We start from the raw sequence: 21,368 nt of genomic DNA on the forward strand, positions 1-21,368 counted from the left end.
CTGACGAGAAGGGAGTTCCCCAGCATGTAGGTATGGTGCCGGTTGTTCCTCTCCAGGTGCATCACCTTGCACTTGTCTGTGTTGAAACCCATCCTGTTCTCATCCGCCCACCCTTGTAACCTGTCTAGGTCAGATTGTAGCCTGTTGCTTCCTTCTAGTGTGCCCACATCCCCCCACATCTTAGTGTCATGAGCAAATTTGAACAGGGTGCTTTTTACCCCCTCGTCCAAAGCACTGATGAAGATATTGAACAGTGCAGGCCTGAGGACTGAGCCCTGCGGAACCCCACTGCCCACGTCCTTCCAGGTTGAGAAGGACCCATCCACCACCACCCTCTGGGTGCGGCCCTCCAGCCAGCTGGCGACCCATTTGACTGTGTGGGTGTCTACGCTACAGCCCCCCAGTTCTTTAATGAGAACGGGGTGAGAGACAGTGTCAAAAGCCTTCCGGAAGTCAAGGAAGACTATGTCCACTGCTACCCCGGCATCTAAAGATCTGGTGATCTGATCGTAAAAGGCCACCAGATTGGTCTGACAGGACCTGCCAGTGATGAACCTGAGTTGGTTGCCTCTAAGCATGCAGTCCCCTGGTGTTGCTGGTTACATTTGCAGTTTCTGTGCTAACAGAAACTCTGTCGGTAGAATGTGTTCATTCTTAAAATTGGAATATATTTTTAAGTATAGATTGCAGATTACCTATATGGGCATCTTTAACAAGACGATTAATTACTTTGTGTTCACTCTTATTTTTCTGCATTCTAAACATCTCTTCTTTTGTTTTTACTATAGCAGTGTAAGACTGGAAACATCAAGGCTGAATGGACTTTAGCGTCAAAAGAAGTTCTCCGCTGTTAACACGAAAAATTAACCACATCAAAATGAAGCAGGTACCAGAGATCCTTGGAAATGCCAATGGGAAAACACAGAATTGTGAAGTGAATCGTGAGTGCTCTGTCTACTTGGGCAAAGCACAGCTTTCTGCCACTCTACAGGAAGGTGTCATGCAAAAATATAATGGCCACGATGCTCTCCCGTTTATTCCAGCTGATAAATTGAAAGATCTAACTTCTCGTGTGTTTAATGGGGAATCTGGGGCCCAAGATGCCAAGCTGCGCTTTGAGCCTCAAGAAATAAAAGGAGTTGGAACACCACCCAACACTACTCCTATCAAGAATGGCTCTCCAGAAATTAAGCTGAAAATCACTAAAACCTACATGAATGGAAAACCTTTATTTGAATCCTCCATTTGTGGAGACAATGGTGCGGAAGTGTCCCAGTCAGAAGAAAATGAACAAAAAACAGCAAACAAGGAGCGGAGAAATAGAAAAAGAAGCATAAAATATGACTCCTTACTTGAGCAGGGTCTTGTCGAAGCAGCATTAGTTTCAAAGACTTCAAGTCCCACTGAAAAAAAGGTACTATTTTTTAAAATTCTTTCTACCATTAATTTAGTAAATTAATTAGATATAACATTTGCTTGATTTCTTTATACTTAAATACTTGAAATAACACTTTCTTTTGAATAGGTCAGTAATGGAGATCTTTTCAACTGTCTCACCCTGATGAGTTACCTTATCTAACACTCCAAATATTGCAGATCAAAATTATTCTGTTTTCCCAACTTTGAAATAAATTGAACAATTTCAAAAGACAAATGGTCAGTACAAGTTTCATCTCTTAGCTGAATAAATAAATTGCATAAATTATAACTAGCATGTCATATCTAGATATGCCATCATAGATGTGACACACTTTTTCTTACAGTTTCAATGCTTTTGTGAAATTTAATTGTTACCGTAGTGTCAAATTTGTGTGCGTGTTTTGTTTTCATTATGTTTTTTGATGTGGACAGTGACATTTGCTTAACTATAGTACATATTGTTCTGCTTTCAGAAGTGAAAAATAGGAAATACCACTTGAGCCCCATTTTCCTTTTTTAGTGCAGCTATTTAGGGAATTTTTGTTTTGTATTACTCTTATCACAAGAAAGATCCTTGCAGTACAAGTTTTGTGTTACTCGCAAGCTTCTCAATAAGCATTTAGAATGGCTATATGTAGAAACCTGGATTAATACTTATTAGTGTCATGACCAGCAGATGGATGCAATTTTTTGTGAAAATTATGAAATTGTGAAATTTATCTTGCATAAAAATGCTGAGTATTTAAATATCTGAAGGATTATTAATGAACATTTTAAATAAAAAAGATCATTGCTGTCATGCTGTATTAAAACTGACTTTAAGTAATGTTTGAAGAAAACAAAGTATAAATGTATTGGGTTTAAAACACGCAAAAACACAATATGTTGGAAGTTTGTGTCAATTTCACCATTTTTGTAAGTGTCAGGAAAATAATCAGAAACTCTATAATTCAGATGCATACAGGATTGATGATAAACATTAATAAAAGAGCATTCTTAATTAAAAAGCCTCTCCAAATAACTTAACCATTATGTAAAAAAGTATAAAAATATAGGTAAATTACTAAGTTAAATGCAAATTCAGAAAATTTTTAAATTATTACATTTCTCAAAAATGCTGAATTAAAATGATCTCGTGTAACATGAGAAAACAGCCTAACTAAGTGTATAATACGATTTTTTGGAAAACTGATCTTCAAATTGTGGCCTATAAACAGTGCGATCTGTCTTTCTTGTTATAGCAGAGTCTGCATTTGTTTACTATAGGGTTTACAGAGGCTTTTTTAATGACCAGTTACTTTATATGTGTTGGCTTCTACACCTTATACAACAGTTGTAAACTGACCATTCCATCCTGTCCTGCAGATCTGATTTCTGAAGTCCTCAAAATGTGAGTGGTAGCAAAACCAGAAAAACAAAATGGAAAATTGGAGCCTGAACTAGAGATGTTAGGAACCTCATGCCAGACAATGCCTTAGCTTAGTGGTGCTGAGTCTTGTAGCTGGCTGGATGAGTGGCATGGGCCCAGCCTCCAGGCTGGATTCTGTGGGTGGGATTTGATCTTTTGTGGGCTGGATCCAGGAAGGGTTGGTGTGTTGGTGCGAACCAGTGCACTGGTCCTGCTCTGTGCTGGATCCAGCTGTGGCGTGACACTGCGCATTGGACTGACCCCACACAGTGAATCTGGTGTGACATATGGCACACCAGTGAAATATTACCCAATATTACTGAAGACTTCTGTTCAAATACTAACATTATCTGGTCCTCGGGGCTCCCCACAGGTCCGGCTCTGTGGCAGTGGATTGTGCTAGGAGCACAGGGTAGGGAGTGGAAAGCTGAGCAATGGGGCAGGCAGTAGAAGGGGATTCGGTTGGCACTTGGAGAAGGTGTGGAGCTGAACTTGTGGCACACCTGCCAAAAAGGTTGGCCCCCCACTGGCTTAACAGATGTACACAAGGAAAACCAGTATCAAGATACTGTCTGATTGGATGTTAAAGACATTATTAGCTAGCCAACTTTCTAACTATAGCGATAACTTATAACTGTTTTGGCAACCACACACTGGGAACCACTGACCTGAACCTGATTAATATAAATTTCTTGCAATTTATTTCCATATTTGCTTTAAATTGCTATGATAGAGCTATAGTTTAATTAGTTATGCTTGTACTACACTTTGAACACATAACATACTGCTGCATGAAAGAAGCCAATTTACCAGTAAGAAATTACTCTTCCCAGTATCACTCTGTTGGCCCACGCAAGTACAACTTCAAAATCTGTTTTTTGCAGTAATTACTTATTAACTAATATTAGAAGCAGTATCAGACCGTCATGAATGCAAACAGGGCCAGATCGTCCATCTGCTGCAAATTGGTATAACTCCAGTGGAGCCGTGTTGATATATACCAGTTGAAGACTTGGTCCATATCATTTAACCTAAGTGTGTGTATTGTTGGCATGCGGAGGCCAGATGGTAGTTGTATTTCAGTTTCTTGATGTGGCTGCCTTGGTAGTCCGTAGTGTTATCAAGCCAAGAGTCTTAAACACTTTGCAGGAACAAACCATCCTGATGTGCAGGAAGACTAGCAAGTATGGCAGAAGACCAACTTGGCTTAGCAGGGAACTCTTCAGTAAACTGAATCACAAGAAAGAAGTGGAAACTTTGGCAAATAACTAGTGAGGATTATAAAAGTATTGCTCAGGCATTCAGGGATGAAATCGTGAAGGCCAAAACGCAATTGGAGTTGCAGCTAGGAAGGGATGTGAAAGGGAACAAGAAGGGTTTCTACAAGTATGTCAGTAGCAAGAGGAGGATCAGGTAAAGTGTTGGGTCCCTTACTGAATGGGGGAGGCAACCTTGTGACAGAGGATGCAGAAAAGGCTGAAGTGCTGAATGCCTGTTTTGCCTCTGTCTTCACAGGCAAGGTCAGCTCCCAGACTACTGCACCAGGCAGCACGGTTTGGGGAGGAGGTGATCAGCCAACTGGTGAAAGAACAGGTTGGGGATTATTTAGAAAAGTTGGACATGCACAAGTCCATGGGGCTGGATGGGATGCACTTGAGGGTGCTGAAGGAGTTGGCTGATGAGATTGCAGAGCCACTGGCCATCTTTTTTGAAAATAAATGGCAATCAGGAGGTGTCCCGGATGATTGGAAAAGGCAAATATAGTGCCCATATTTAAGAAAGAGAAAAAAGAGGATCCAGAGAACTATAGATGAGGCAGGCTCACCTCAGTCCCTGGAAAAATCATGGAGCAGATCCTCAAGGAATCAATTTCTAAGCACTTGGAGGGGAAGAAAGTGATTGGGAACAGTCAGCATGGATTCACCAAGGGCAAGTCAGGCCTGACTAACCTGATTGCCTTCTATGATAAGATGACTGGCTCATTGGATTTGGTATACCTTGATTTTAGCAAGGCTTTTGATAAAGCCTTCTCCCACAACATTCTCCCAGGCAATGAATGAATGGACTGTAAGATGGATGGACAACTGGCTGGAGCATGGGGCTCAGAGGGTACTAATCAATGGCTTGATGTCTTGTTGGCAGCCGGTATCAAGTGGAGTGCCCCAGGGGTTTTTTCTGGGGCCTGTTTTGTTCAGTGTCTTCATCAGTGACCTGGAAGATGGCATAGAGTGCATCCTCAATAAGTTTGCAGATGACACCAAGCTGGGCAGAGTATTAGATATGCTGGAGGGTAGGACTAGGATTCAGAGTGACCTAAAGAAACTGGAGGATTGAGTCGAAAGGAATCTCATCAGGTTCAACAAGGACAAGTACAAAGTCCTGCACTTAGGCTGGAACCATCCCATGCACCGGTACAGGCTGGGGGCTGGCTGGCTGGGCAGGAGCTCTGCAGAAAAGGACCTGGGGGTTACAGTGGACAATAAGATGAATATGCACCAGCCGTGTGCCCTTCTTGCCAGGAAGGCTAACATCATCCTGAGCTGCCTTAGGTGTGTTGCCAGTAGGTGCAGGGAAGTGAGTCTTCCCCTTTTCAGCACTGGTGTGGCCACATGTGCAGTACTTTGTGCAGTTTTAGGCCCCCCACTACAGAAAGGATGTGGACTGGTTGGAGTCCCACAGAGGGCAACAAAAATGGGGGGCTGGGGGACATGACTTATGAGGAGATGCTGAGGGAATTGGGTCTGTTTAGTGTGGGGAAGAGAAGACTGAGAGGGGATTTAATAGCAGCCTTCAACTACCTGAAGGGGGGTTGGAAAGTGGATGGAGCTGGACTGTTCTCAGTGCTGGCAGATGACAGAACAAGGAGCAATGGTCTCAAGTAGCAAGGAAAGTTTAGGTTAGATGTTAGGAAGAATTTTCTCTCAAGGAGAGTAGTAAAACACTGGAACCAGGTTACCCAGAGAGGTGGTGGAAGCTCCATCCATGGAGGTCTTTAAGACTAGGCTAGACAAAGCTTTGATTGGGATGATTTAGCTGGGGCTGGTCCTGCTTTGAGCGGGGGGTTGGACTAGGTGTGACCTTCTGAGGTCTCTTCCAGGCCTAATTTTATATGATTCTGTTATCCCACTGGATTCTTTATTGAATGAAAATTTGTCTTTCAGGACCATCAGTTTTCTTCTGGTGGCCTCAAGTAAAAACAGGTTCCCCCCCAAATAATTATTTAGTGCCCTTTCCTTACTCTGAGACTATGAAACGTCTTACATTTTTCAGGCTTTGAGCACAAAGTAGGCCTGTTTACTATATGTAGGGGGCTACCTAAATCACAGTGGCAGTGTGATGTGCAGTGGCTCTTAATCTTAACCTTGCTCTTTTTGCCGTGCACTCCCTTCCCTGCCCATTCCCACCACTCATTGGTGGAGGGGTCCTGTGATCCTGCTGCTTGCTGCTGATCAGCCAGAGGCAAAAATCTCGGTGTTAAATATGCCACAGTTTTTTGCCTCCTGCCACTGATTGGCCAAGGTGCCCCCGGAGCCCCAGTGCTAGTTGCTGATCAGCTGGGAGTCAAAAACCACGGTATATTTAATATCACTGTTTTTACCTTCCAGCTGATCAGGAGCAAGTAGTGGGGCTGCCGGATCAGTGGCGAGGTGGGGTGTGTGGCAAAAAGGAAGATTTAAAGGAGCTTCTGTGCGGCGCACTTCTGCCGCAATTTAGGCAGGTCCCTAACTATATGACTTAAGCATTAAGTCAGCAAGAGGTAGGAATTGAAACAAAGATTAGGTAAGAAGTTAGTATTAAAATGGATCATTACAGCAGTGGAACAGCCAAGCTGACTGTCAAGACTCGTAGGAACTGCGAAACTTCGAAAGCAGTTCCTTTAGTGAAACAGATTTTTTTTGTTGTTTTTTAGTGGGATGAGCCATACTTGGAACTTATTTGTTGGAAATTTTGGGACATAAGTAAAACTGATACATGTGTAGTTCTCAGTTGCCTCCTGTTCTGTCACAAGAGTTTACCTAATTCTTTTGTGTATTCCCCAATCTGTGCAGTGGTTCTCAGCAAGGAGTGTTCTTGAGTGGTCTCTGCTACTGCCCACATGGAACCTGTTTGATACCTGGAGTCAGTGTCGAAATTTTACCCAATGCCGAAGACATCTGCTCAAATACTAACAAGCTCTGTTCTGACAAAGGTCGGTACAGACTTTTCCAGTACCGCTTGCCTCAAAAGTAATGCTAATGATAGTGATGGTTTCTGCACCAGACATTGTAACATGAGGTAGATCTAGAGGTGTTAGCCTTCCTGGTGCTCCTGGCATGAACATTTCCTAGTAGTACCAACTGCAAATATTTGGAACTATAATGCCAAAATAATTTTCTAGTTTGAGTTGTTGGATCCCTAATTTAGATCTCTATTGAAGGTGGAATATTGACTCTCTTTTTCAGCAACAGATAAAAGTAGAAGAGGTTCACTTCATGCAGAGATTTCTATCATGTCATCCATATGCATGCAGTAAAGAACCCAAGGCTTGTGGTTGTATAACAAATACAAAGCATATAGATAGAGACCATCTCTTCCCTTAACTCTTGTATGCAGTTCTCATTCTTGACAAGACTGGGTACCCCAAGGTTTCCACGAGGCTGGAAACTAGCTTTCTTGCCTCCTGCAACTACATCTTGTTCTCTGGTACAGTCCATTAGGTCCAGCAGTAGCTACCCCAAAGGCAGTTGCTGACTCTCAGCAAGTGTAGGTCACCGGAGAAGCCTGTTGACTAGCCGAACATGCGTCCACTGCTATCTCATCATCTTCATCCAATGAAACTTTGGTCTGTTCCTCTTCTTTGCTTTTTGACTGCCTCCTTCACTGAGTGGTAGAAATTTCAGAACTCCAATCAAGATAGGGAAGTTCTACCGTTGTTAGAAAGTGCATGTCTCTTTGCTGGACAGAGTGACAAATGAGGTGCTACTAGAACTTACGTACCTCCTATGACAGATGCTTACCCTTTTTGCATATAACAGGTCCCAAATAAAATATGCGCCTTGTTTCAGAAATGCAGAATAAAGAAAAAGATCTTTCTTGGAAAATGTAAGGAGCAGCTTTTTCAGTATGCTGGGGAAGAGAGTCCGTAGCCTGCAGCTAGGGAGCTCCACATGCAATACTGCAGCATTTTCTCTCTTCACTTGCAGTTACTATATTTCACTGTTTATAATGCCACACCCCAATTTTCAGCAGCTGGATTTTGGAAAAAAGGTGTGTGGTGTATGTAAGAAAATGTAGTAGAACAGGGTGTTGCACTGTGGGCCTGTAGTCCAGACCTTTGTCAGAGGACTGATCCAAGACCCAGAGATCCTGGACCAGCCCAGTGTGCTGCATGCACCATGTGCTGAGCCTGGCCATGTGCACTGTGCAAGGCTGGAGCCAGTTGGGCACATGCTGTATGGGGTGCCTGCACTAGATCAGCCCTCTGTGCTGGACTTCAGGCCAGTCCAGCTCCAGGTTTGGCACATGTCTTGTGTGGAGTATGTGCCCTGGACTGGCCCTTTGCATTGCATAGGGTTGGGGTCAGCTTAAGTGGTGCACAGCATCAGAGCCAGGGCATGCATTGCACGCACCACATAGGCCCTATCTGGGAGCATGCTGGCTTAGGTGCATGGGGCTGGTTTGTGGGCGTGATCCAGCCCACAGCCCGGTGCCACACTCTTCCTCCGGCCCTCGGGGCCAGATCAGTTTGATACCCCTGCAGTTGGTAACTTGTGAAATGTATATAAGGCAGACAAAAGAAACATTCATTCTCTGGGATGAGCTCACCCCACACTTGGATCTCCTGTAAGTCTCTCAGTTAAGTTTCATGATCACTCTTAAAGAAAAGACACATACTTTAATTTTTTTTTCAGAATGAAAAGCTAGTGCTTTACTAGCCTGCATTTTAGGTTTGGTGATTACCAGGAATTCCTTTATTGCATACAAGCATGATTACATATATAGAAAAAAATTAGGTGTGAAGCCTTTTGCGTTACTGCAAGAGCTGTAGGAGGAATTAAAATCTCTAATGAGAGAGGGTCAGTTAATAGATTGAGCTTTATAGACACTGCTTTATGCAATAGATGTGGCCAAGTCAGATGGTGAAATGGCATAATGGTCCTGATCCTTAGGGATTTCCCAAAGAAGTAGACACCTCTAGAGGATCTTTTTGAGGCTTGTGAGCCATTCAGTAATAACGCAAATAAGTTGTTACTCTTCAAAGGATTCCTAAGCTATTTCTAAATTTCTGAGTGTTTACGCGCCACTGCTATAAAGAAAACCTGTCCAAAGCAGTCTCTTACCTTTTTGGATAATCCATACCACGGTTGTCAGAACTTCAAAGGCAGAAAGTGATTGTGTAGATTTTCCTGTTCTTCAGCTACAAGGCACAACTAGCCTATCTTGAGAGATGCTTTGATGTTTTATTCAACCAACAACTGCTTAAAACCATACCTCCAGACTATATCTATCACTGTTTTGAGGACTGTTGACTTTTCAAGATACTTGAAACTAATATTAGTTTTGACTTGGAAATCATCATGAGTAGGTATCTGATCCAGTTTGGGGTTTACCAGTACTTGTTATGGATTACTCTCATCAAAGGCTGTTAGAACAGGATGTTGAGTCTCTTGACTCTGGGAACCTCAGGAGTTGTGCACCTTTGTTACAGTGGAAAAGGTCTCTAGTTGTTACTTTTTAATTGGTTCAGACTAGTGACCCTTGCCTTAATAATCTAATCTCTAGATCCTTGGGACTAGTTCATTATTGTTCTTGATGCTTATTTCACCCAAACACTGAGAAATACCAGAGGTTTCTATTGGGAACTTTTGTTTTTTGCATTTTCAGCACAGGACCCTGAGAATTTTCATGAAATGCCTTGTAGTCTGGTGTACTCCTTGCATCTTTTAAATACAAATTTACCCTTACCTTGATTGATTTTTACAAGGGAACTCAACAGACAAAAATGTTCAGGATATTCCACAAGCGTTGGCCTCTTTGGGACTCAAGATCAGTGAAGAGAAGTCATCCTTGGTGCTTATCCAAAAAAATGTTTGTAGGAACATGTCTAAACTCAACAGCAAAAGCACAAGACCTTTTTTACATAGTACTCTGAAGATTTCACCTTCACAGCATGTAAATGGAATTGAAATTGCTTACCTAGAAAGTATCATTTCCTTGATGCGCCAGTCCACATTCCTCCAGATATCATAAAATAATTAAATTGGTGATAGAATCCCAATTAGGTGCATCAAGTTTCTCAAGGGCAGTAGTGAGAGGTTCTTCCAGTCTCCCCTGGAGAATCTCTCTGAACCAGTGTCAATCTCAAGATTTGTACTCATGAGAAGAAAGATAACTTCACGCACTGGTCTCAACTCAAATTGTTCATTAGGTTTGTGTAATATTTTTTTGATCCCAGGTAAAATGATGCAGGTGATGCTAGCTGGTGAGAGTTGACACCATGAAGTAGAAGTGAAAACTTTCTGCTTCTGGGAAGGCCTGAGTCTGGGATTTTTTCTGCTCATCATTCTTTGAACCCCAGTTCTGAGATGTTCAGGCCTACCGACCCCTCCCATACCAAATATCTTATAGAAATTTAGGAGTTTGCAGTAACAATCCTGATAATACTAGATTAGCCCAGACAACTCTGGTTCCTGGTCTTCATGGGACCTTATATTCATCTCTTAGTAATGTTGTTCCTGAACAATAGGAGCATCTTCCACCCAAATCCAATCTCCATTCCCATAGCATGGAGTGTCCTCCAGTGGGGTGCTTGCCTGGACTCCTGTGGCCTGGTTTGGTCTCTGTCGGTATTCCTTTGATGCTTTGAACTCTTGGCATCATGTTCCTTACCAATGTCTTTTGGTAGCATTCTTACTAGTGGTCACACAGGATTGTAGGTTAGCATACAATGGTAGGCTGTCTAAATACTTTTCATGGAGAGAAGGCTACACAGGATAAAATATTAGATGATGTCTATGGTGGATGACTTCTGCCTAATCCAGATTATTATCTATCAGTGTCTTTCCTTAATCTCATTCCCGCCAAAATAAGATGAAGTTTTCACTCATCAAGGTACATAGGACCATCTTCTTGTACCTACAGTACACAGACTAAATAATTCGGGGTTTTTACTTCTGCTGTGTTTTCTTGTTTGTTATGGGGAGAGAGGTCGATGCTAGGAACCCTGAACCCTTTTATTTACAATGATACTGAAAGTGCATCTTGGACTATATTAAGATACGCAGTCAGCTAGGTAGTGTAGATTCACCTTTTCCTCTTGAGCCTATGTAGCTTTTTAGAATCATCCTCATTAAGTTAATATGTAAAATAGATATTGGAGATCCATAAATATTACCTGCAAAACACCATTTCCTGGGGAAGGCATCAAGATCAGATGCATTTTGGAATGTGCTCTTTGTCAGGATCCGGCTTCCTGGTGGAACAAATATAGAATCGTAGGAAGTTAGGGTGGGGAGGGACCTCAGGAGGTCATCTAGTCCAGCCCTTTGCTCAAAGCAGACCCATCCCCAACTAGATCATTCTAGCTAAAGCTTTGTCTAGCTGGGTTTTGAAAACCTCCAAGGATGGAGATTCCACCACCTCTCTGGGTACTTTGTTCCAGTGTTTTACTACACTTTTAGTGAAAAATTCTTCCTGATATCTAACCTAAACTTCCCTTGCTGCAACTTGAGACCATTGCTCCTTGTTCTGTCACCTGCCAACATGGAGAAGGGTCTAGCTCCATCCTTTTTCAAATCCCCCTTCATTTAGTTGAAGGCTGCTTGTGAAGGAGTGAGAGAGAGTGAACAGAAGCCCGGAGGTGTCTTACATGCTGGGCAGGGGAGGTCAGGAGAAGAAAAACAGCTTGCAGCAACAGACGGAGAGAGTGGAAACAAGCAACACTCACAACATGGAGACCGGAAGGGAAGAGCAACACCCACCGCACTTCTGGAGCACCATCTTACTCAGGATTGGAGGAGGAGGACTGCCCAGAGGTATTTCCGGCTCTGGAGAGGGGTCAGTTCCCCGCAGGCTGCGAGGAGAGATTTTTCCAGGGACGGAGATGAGGATGACTGGTCTGTAGTTCCCTGGATTGTCCTTTTTCTCTTTCTTAAATATAGTCACTATGTTTGCCCTTTCCAACCATCTGGAACCTCTCCTGATTGCCATGAGTTTTCAAAGATGGTGGCCAATTCTTCTGCAGTCACATCAGCCAACTCCCTCAGCACCCTCAGATACATCCTGTCTGGCTCCATGGACTTGTACACATCCAGCTTTTCTAAATAGTCCCTAACCTGTTCTTTCACCACTGAGGGCTTTTCCCCTTCCCTCCAAACTGTGCAGCCCAGTGCAATAGTCTGGGAGCTGACCTTGCCTATGAAGACTGAGACTAAAAGCCATCGAGTATTTCAGCCTTTTCTGCATCCTCTGTCACAAGTTTGCCTCCCCGATTCAGTAAGGAACCCACAGTTTCTCTCATCCTCCTTTTGCTACTGACATATTTCTTGTTCCCCTTCACATCTCTTGCTAGCTTCAACTCCAATTGCAGTTTGGCCTTCCTGACTTCATCCCTGCATGCCTGAGCAATGCTCTTATACTACTCCCTAGTTGTTTGTCCAAGTTTCCGCTTCTTAAAAGCTTCCTTTTGTGATTTAGTTTACTGAAGAGTTCCCTGCTAAGCCAAGGTTGTCTTCTGCCATGCTTGCTAGTCTTCCTGCGCATCGGGATGGTTTGTTCTCATTCTCAATAAGGCTTCTCAAGGCTTCTTTGAAGTGCAGCCAGCTCTCCTGGACTCTTCTCCCCATCAGTCTGGCTTCCCAGGGGATCCTGCATACGAGTTCCCTGAGGGAGTCAAAGTCTGCTTTTCTGAAGTCCAGAGTCTTTACTCTGCTGCTCTCCATCCTTCCTTTCATCATGATCCTGAACTTGGTCATCTTGTCACTGCTGCCCAGGTTTCCATCCACTACTACATTCCCCACCAATTCTTCTGTTTGTGAGCAGCAGCAGGTCAAGAAGAACATGGGCCCTAGTTGGCCATTTCAGTCCTTGCACCAGGAAGTTGTCCCCAGTACTCTACAAAATCTTCCTGGATTGCCTGCATGCTGCTGTATCGCTTTCCTAGCAGATGTCTGGGCGCTTAAGTCCCACATGAGAACCAGGGCCTGTGATCAGGAAATATCGGCTAGCTGTTTGAAGAAAGCCTCATCCACCACTTTTTCCTGGTCTGGTAGTCTATAGCAGACCCCTGCCACAACATCGCCATTGTTGCTTTCCCCTCTGACTCTAACCCAGAGAGCCTCAACAGGCCTATCTCTAGTTTCATACTGGAGCTCTGAGCAATTGTATGGCTCTTATGTAAAGAGCAACTCTTCCTCCTCTTCTCCCTTGCCTGTCCTTCCTGCACAGTTTGTACCCATCCATGACAGTGCCCCGGTCATGCAAGCTCTCACCACGTCTCTGTTATTCTGATCACGTCTTAGTTCTGTGACTGTGCGAGGACTTCCAGTTTTTCCTGCTTGTTTCCCAGGCTCAGTGCATTCATGTACAGACACCCAAGGTAAGTAGTTGATTGCCCTGATTTCTCAGGAAGTATGAGAGCACCTCCTCTGTTGCCCCTTCCTACTTGCTCTTCCTCCAGGTCTCCCACTTCCCAACTTACCTCAGGGCTTTGGTCTCCATCCTCTGGCGAACCTAGTTTAAAGCCCTCCTTTTTATAGTTTTAAAATCACAATGTTCTGTACTTTTTTTGTAGGAAATGTTATGTTCTCTTTTTTTTTACACTAATTTCTGTATTGTCTGAGTGCACATTTTTGGAATATGTTGCAATGGGAGGGTATTTTGATTGCATGCTCTCTTAAGAGATGCCATATGCTTTCTGCTGCGCAAAGCGTAAAATAGTGTTGCTGAAATTTTTCAAATGGCACGCACTGCAGCTCATAATTTAGCAGAGTAAAGAAATGGAAAGACAAAACTCAAGTGAGTCTAGCTGTATGAAAATGGTTTCCATATTTGGAGGAGAAGTACTTTTAATTTCTGTTTGAAATCTATGATGGAAATGTTCCATATTTTAGATTTAACAGGTTGTATCTGTAACCGATCAAATTTAGCCTAGACTTTTCTGTTCAAACCTTATTTCTAGACTGATAAAAAAGAATTGTATCCCTGCAGACATGCAGTATTGCCATGGTTTCCAAGATACCTGCTCCTGAAGGATTTGTGCAGTCGTCTTTGGCTGATTTTTGAATAGGCAGAACTATGTTCTAAATATAGAAGCCATTAGTCAAATTCTATGTAATTATTTGGAAACGAAACATTGAGAAGTGGGGAGGGGAGAACCGAAAACCCCCCTGAAATGCAGACAAATATGTTAGAATTTGGCAGCTGTTTGTTTTAAGTCCAGATTTGAGTAGTGTTCTGCTTTACAGTGCCTTATCTGTATTGTAATTTTGTACCCAAACACAGATTGGCTTCCACTTACATCTCTCCTCTTTTCTTCCTGTTGTACAAAGAAATCAAATCTTGTATAAGAGCAATACCTTGACCTACTAAGAATCAGGTGGTAAAGAGTCTCAGTCACAGCAGGTATACTCAAACCCTGTTCCTTAATGCTTTTTTGTCTTCTTTTTTGGAAGCAAGGATCCTTATCTCTGCCCTTGTTTACTTCTCATTGCCTAGTCCCTTCTCACATTCCTTCTCTTTCTTCTTTTGATAAGCAAAACTTGAAGAAGACCCTTTTAATATAACTGCATTAAAATTGCAAATGTTGGTTGCTGCTTGTAGTTCAGTATCACTTTTACGTAACAGGAATCTCTCTTTGGGCACTTCTATATTTCCAGTCCACATAAGTTAGCTTCTTTTTTTGAAGTTAGGGTATCAGGTGTCTTCAGAAGCTATGGGGTAGCTTTTGCTGAACTTGATGAATTGGCTTTTTTGTAGTCTTGCAGCACTGTGTACGCAAATGTTTCCTTACTCTACTTCCAACCTTCCTGTTCCGTAATGAGGATCAGGGATCAGGTTTCTTCTTTTAAGCTTCATCCAACCACAGTCATTTCTGGTGGTCACACTCCCTATTTATTCAGCAGAGAATTTCATTTTTTTTCCATCAAGCCGCTAGTTAAGCATCCTCCATCACCTTATCTTCAGTAGTATCTCTTTCTGCTCTGCACTGCTTTTTCTTTTTTCAGCAATCTTGTGTGTTTGCCAAAAAAGGAGTCTGTTAAGTTACTGAATTTTTCTGGCTTGGGTTGCACCATTATGAAGACCCCTTTCCATATCTGTTTATGCATAAAGGCTTGTAGAGCGAACCTGCTGCCAGTCATTTTCATTATACTTCCTTTGTGCATACAAACTAGGCAAGACTAAGTTTCTAAATTGTTGTGCAGATAGTGTTGGGTTCTGCTTCTTTTCTTTCCCATCTAAAAACTGTAACTGTATTTTTACAGTTCTGTAGATTTTTATGATCAGAAAGGACAAGTAGTCTAATGCACCTGCATACCATTGTCTCTGAAATGCCACCCAGTAATTCCTGCAACAAACTTATTATTTAGTTGATATATAGTAGGGATGGGCAAAATACAGCCTACAGGCCAGATCTGGCCCACCAACAGATTGAATCTGGCCCATGGATGGATGGCTGCCAACTCATGGGATGTGGCCTGCGGGCAGCCGGTGACTGGTTGCTATATGGCTTTGGGTGAGCCAGACTACTTCTGCCCTTGATGTGGTGGCATCAGCTGTGGACCTGGGCAGGGCTTCTTCCACAGTGGGTGAGCAGTATCGTCAGCTGTGGATGATGTGGGCTGATGATGCTGCCTACCCAGCGTGGTGAAAGCTCCTGCCCAGAGCTCTGACCTAGAATCTGCCAGCAGCATCAGCCGTGGACCTAGGCAGGAGGTGCTGCCATGCTGGGCCAGGAGACAGCATCTTTCTCTGTTTCTCTTCTGTTTCTCTCCCCCTCCCTTCCCTTCTCTCCAAAACCCGGCCAAAACTGTAGCTTGCCAGGAGCCCCAGCGCTCAGCTGTGGAGCCAGGCAGGAGCTTTTGTGGTGCCCAGTGGGTGTCAGCATTAGCTATGGCACTGCTGGCAGGTGTCATGTCAGGGCTCTGGATTCTGCTGGCTGTGTCCACAGCTGAGGCTGTCAGTCACCTGGTGCACCAGCAGCTCCTGCCTGGGTCCACAGCTGAGCACTGTGGGGAGCTACAGCTTCTGCAGGGTTTCGGAGGGAGGAGGGGGAGGGGAGGGGAGAGCACAGACAGAAGAAAAGAGACAGAAAAGAGGAAAGTGAAGAGAGAGGGAGACAGAGATGGATGTGGCCCTTGACAGGTCCCCAAAACTCATTAGGTGGCCCTCCAGCTGAAATAATTCCCCACCCCTGATATGTAGCATGTATTTCAGAAGAATATCTGGTTTTGATTTAGAGGTTGTCTATGCAGCTGCTTGATGGGTCCTGGGAAGGATGGGACTCTCCCCTCCTGGGAGTCCAGGGGCACTCTCTAGACCTGAAAGTTCACCAGTAGGGCTGGGCTCTTCCGTGCTTGTCCCTAGTGCCTGCTGTTTAGGCCTGTCAGTAGCTGAGGACTGAAGATTGAGCCCTGGAGGTGAGTCCTGAGCAGCCTTTCTGATGAACTTCACTCTTGCCTTGCCTATGGACTCAAGTGGTGGGGAGCACTTGGTTGACACTACCTTTGCCATGAGGTTCTATTGCTGGGATACAGACAAACTTTTCAAGACCCCAAAGAATCTCTGTCATGGGCAGTCTATAAATTACTTGTCTTTTTAATTCTGCTTGAGTACGTAACCTCTTAAATACAGATCCTGCCTTGTTTTTGTCCCATCCTCTTGCTTTTGCATGTTTTTCCTATATATTGATGCAATAGCATATTCCCATGTTATACCATCTTGTTGGAATTGCGGATCTCTCTTTTCTATGTCAATTTACTTTAAGTAGGCTGGCTTGAATTAATTAAATGCAATTTAAATCACCACAAAAAAGCCTTTAGTTTATCAATTTTAATCAACTTTTCCCTTTGCCCCTTTCTTCAGAAAATAATTTTAGTACACTTTAACTGGTTGATATATAGATGTAGATTTACAAGTAAATGGAGTCCTTACACTGAATTTAGAATTTGTTACCTAGGAGGATATACTATAATTATATACATTTATTTAAGCAAGTATATACTTTTAATGTTTTCAGATTGGGTTAGTTTTACATCTTAGTGTGTTAGAAAATGGTAACCGCTTATTCACTAGATAATTAATGTCTTGATTATGACTTCTCAAGGAGCTGCATTACAGTGATAATTGGAATTTCATTAAGTACACAGAAAAAGTATATAAAATGACTGAATGTTTTAGATGTGTCATTTTTTCTTATTAATACATGTTTCACATAAAATGATTTAGTGAACAATGGGATCAACTAGTGAATAAATTCAAACTGGTTATATTTCTAGTTAGCATAGGACAAATCTCAAAAGTCTCAGTGAAGGTTTACGTCTTTTGAAAAATCTCTTAAGTTACTTAGGTTGGCCTTCCAACTCCTTAAAGTCAGTGGATCTCATAGCTTCTCTCCCTTATTTTTATTCATAGACTGGAAGAGACAAGTTTTCCTGCTTTTTCGGCTCCAAAGATATTTTCTCACTTGACTAAAAAAAAATCAAATGGAGACTTTTTTTTCTTTCTGCAGAGGAGGCTATTGCCTTCAGAAGATTATTCATTATTTCAACAAACTAGTTCTTGTTTTGAATAATTGTCCTCATTGTCGGTGTGCATGCACCTTGAGCATCTCACTGAAGATTTTTTTTTTTCCCTTTGGCCTACCCAGAGGATGCACTATAGCACCACTTCTCATGTCTGATGCCAAAAGGATTAAAGGGTCATGCATACTATCTGCTTCTCAGTTTCTTTCCATTTTTTGCCTTGCTTACAAGACAGACCACAAAGCCAAGAAACATGCTCTACAAACATTTCAATGCCCTTCTGTTTGAAGGACTTCTTAAAATTAATATAACTTTCTGCTTTGTTGCTGGTGTTCCTTTCATTAAAGGGGATTATTTTTTCTCAGCTTGTTCTTTTCCTTTATTGCGGCTTCTGCCCTTTTGGGCCTTCTCGCATGCCCTGTTGTCTTTTTTTTTTTTAACTGTACTGCAGGGCACTGCTATCGTGGGCTGTAAATATACCACTGTGTTTGATGCAGGCCTGATTGGTTCCTAACCCTGTGCCCTCAGCGTTCTTGCTTTTACAGTACAACTTTACTGGCCTTTGGTGTTTCTGGGCTCCCACCTCCCCTCCACCAATCCCTCAAGCTGGAGGATAATTCGGGTCTCACCTTGTTCATTTTTGACATAGTAAGTCTCTTTTGGGGCAGCCACTTGTTAGGTACCCAAATTGAGAGGACTGAGATCCAGATCTGAGACAGGGTTATCCATGGAAACTGATGTTGTCTGACTATGTCTCTTCTTTTTTCTCCATCAGATGAATTCATAGGGGATTTTAGGACCTGATATGTTACAAGGTCCAGATCCTTCAAATGCCTTTGAAAGTTCTTTGACTTCCTCAATACTAACTGGTAGTTTTCCTATAGTAGTTTAACCTGCAAAGGTATTCTTGCTCAAATAGCGAGGTAGTCATGGAGTCTGCCTCTCCTAAAAAGACATGCCCACATAAAAACCCATGCCAAGTTCCTCTTACACTGTCTGTTGTTGGTGTCGATGAGAAAGAAAGGCAGTTAATCTCAACCCCAAAAGAGACAGCTGAAGAGTTTGGACCTGCTCGAAAGAAAGTCATACATTTCCGTTAGTCTCCAGTTCAGAATTGCAAATTATCAGACTCTTTTTGTAGGTACACTTTTGAGGCCTATGAGCAAATTACTAATGCTGTGGACTCCTAGCAGTAGAACAGAAACACTGTGGACTCCTTGCTGTGGAGGGGCAAGGGGTGTGTGGTTTGTGGTACCACAAACTGCACATGTTGAACATTAAAATGTGCCCTGCACTGCAAATTTGCAGCGCAGGGCCAAAATTTAAAAAGCAAAACAAACAAACAAAAAAACTAGCACAAAAAGCAGTGCAAAACATGCGCAACAAGCATGTGCTGGTACACACGGAGTCTGGGTCATTCAGAGAAATGCTTTGGCTGTTGGCTTGGCTTCTGTGCTGCCCAACTATGCCCCTGCTGCTCCAGGCCACCAGGTAAGACTGTTGGGGCCAGCACTGGTGCTGTCCCCAGCCTCCAGCAGCTCCTGCCTGAAGAGCCAAGAGGAGCTGGGCAAGGGCAGTTTGCCTGTCCTGCAACAAAGGACAGGTGCAGGGGCATGTGCTGCAGTAATTTGTGCAGCTGCAAGTGCATGTCCCTGTATGTCTGGACACGGCCTTAGAGTTTATTTAGCAGCTCCTTAGAGGAAATGAAAGTTTGTCATTCCACTCATGGATATTTTTCTTTCGTATTCTGTTGCTTCTCTGCTGGCGCATACATCGTTAGAAATACCCAGAAAATGTCAACTATTCTTTAAGTACAAACATTTCACAGCTGCATCAACTTCTTTACCATACATTTGGGGCTACAGGCAAGGTCTCTGCTGGTGCAGTTCAGAGAGACTGTTTGCCCCGTGCAGTGTTAACCTCTTTCCCCTCCCTCCCACGACCTTTCACAACTGCCTGGCCTACTTACAGTCTCCATTGGCCCGTGTTTCTTCAGACCAGTGGGTTTTGGACATTACCACAATGGACTACAGTCCTATCTTACACTCTTATCGGTTATTTCATACGCTTCAGTTTTGCTACCTGCTCCAAATTGCTTACGAGTTTCTGTGACAACAGGAGGTGCTCTAGCTGTTAGCTTTGAAGGCAGTAGAAAAGGTCCTGTCACACTTGGGAAATGGGTTTGGCAGTAGTCCTGTACTTTTGTACCTAGTACATGTCAGACTCTACCTGGGGTGCATGACAGATACCACCCTTAGATTGGGCAGCTTATGGCAGTGACTTTCAGGCATAGGCTGTTTGGACACCAGAAGAAGTAAGATTGAAAGTAAGGACAGTAATGAGAGCATCCATGCCTTCCTCTGTTATATTCAGGGGCATAGAATCATAGAAAATTAGGGTTGGAAAGGACCTCCGGAGGTCATCTAGTTAAACCCCCCTGTTCAAAGCAGGACCATCCCCAAGTACAACATCCCAGCGAGGGCTTTTATATACAGGTCATGCTAAGTAACATTACCATAAACTTTTTCTTAGCAGGAAAAGTGAGCCAGGTCCATCCTTCTGTGCAGGGAAAATGGTCTTCCTGTGATGCTGCCTCTGCCATCAGAAAACACTTGTTCACGGTGCACCTGCCTCATCTTCAGAATCCCTAGACAGTCAGTCTCAGCAGACTTGTTTCCCTATACCAGGAGTGGGAGGTTGAGGGCTTGGTTCTTCGGTCCATCTTAGCAGCTTAGCGTTATCAAATAATAACTTGTTTGTATCAGAAGTCAGCAAGACTTTCCAGTTTTCCTACCCCACTGAGATTTTGTCCAGGCTCTTTGCCAGTACCTTTTGTTGTTCTGTCATCAAAAACCCTGCTGGATACTTTTCAGTCGAGACTTCTGAACCCATGGGTACTTGGTGAGGTGAGGTGGAACTCAGTTCAGATAACCCTGTTAGCCTCCACATGGCTGATACAATTGTGGTGCCAGGAACCTCTGTTTGTGAACAGCCTGAGGGCTCTGCTTTTAATCCTAGATCTTATCCCTGAGAAAGGGAGAGTGATTCTTCCAGATATGAACCCCCTTTATCTCCACAACCAAGTTGCAGGATGGCTCTTGGGGAAGCAGCCTTGTCTCTAACAGATATCCTTCTGAAAATCATTGCATGAGTCCATCAATAACAGAAAAAAGGGAAATGATCTACTCAAGCAAACAAACATACCCATTGCTATATTTTACACACAAACATTTAGAAATTAATAAGTTTGTGTTTTGGGTGGTTACTTTTAATGCTGTGTTATTAAATTATAGATTAAAATAATATGAGTGGTAGATAGTTGGTCTGAGTGTGGGCATGGCTGAATGTTCTTTTCATGGCTGCTGTTGCTGCTTGCACCCTGGGAGGGCACGGTGGGGGGTGCCCCTGCATCTGCGCGGGGTGGGTGGGCTGCAGCAGGGTGGGCTGTGGGCTCCTTTCAGCAGAGGCTGGGCTTGGTAAGGGGGCTACAGAGGTGTCTGCGCCAGATTTCATTGTAGCTCTGCTCCCAATGCTGCCGCACATACCTGGTGCAGCCCCGGCTCCATGTGGGTGGAGGTGGGCCTGGCTCTTCACGCCATGTGGGTGGAGGTCGGGTGTTGAGCTGGGGCTGCACCGGGCACATGGTGGTGCTGGGAGTGGGGCTGCGGTGAACTTTGGGGTGGCTGTAGCCCCCTCCGTAGCCCCCGAGCCCAGCTCTTGCTGAGAAGAGCCCGGCATAACCCTGGTTCCAGCCCCCAGCTGCAGCCTACCTGTCCTGCACAGGACTAGGGGCGCACGCTCCCCCTCCCCTACCCTCTCTG

The 21,368-nt window shown here is 43.6% G+C and overlaps 1 protein-coding gene across 5 annotated transcripts in view; it reads left to right on the top strand.

The window, feature by feature from the left end:
- The window catches only part of NSD2 (nuclear receptor binding SET domain protein 2), a 146,299-nt gene that overhangs the window by 29,737 nt on the left and 95,194 nt on the right, over nucleotides 1–21,368 (top strand). For all 5 annotated transcript variants that reach the window (XR_002099208.1, XM_019525936.1, XM_019525940.1 and 2 more), the window contains exon 2: nucleotides 789–1,414. Coding sequence is in view for 4 of the 5 variants with exons in the window: in XM_019525936.1 (XP_019381481.1) it covers nucleotides 818–1,414 (597 nt within the window). In the remaining variant the exon portion in view is untranslated. The remainder of the gene's footprint in view (nucleotides 1–788; nucleotides 1,415–21,368) is intronic.

This window comes from Gavialis gangeticus, unplaced genomic scaffold (genome assembly GCF_001723915.1).
Source record: "Gavialis gangeticus isolate Ggan-Ray unplaced genomic scaffold, GavGan_comp1, whole genome shotgun sequence".
In the NCBI taxonomy this organism is placed as follows: Eukaryota; Metazoa; Chordata; order Crocodylia; family Gavialidae; genus Gavialis; species Gavialis gangeticus.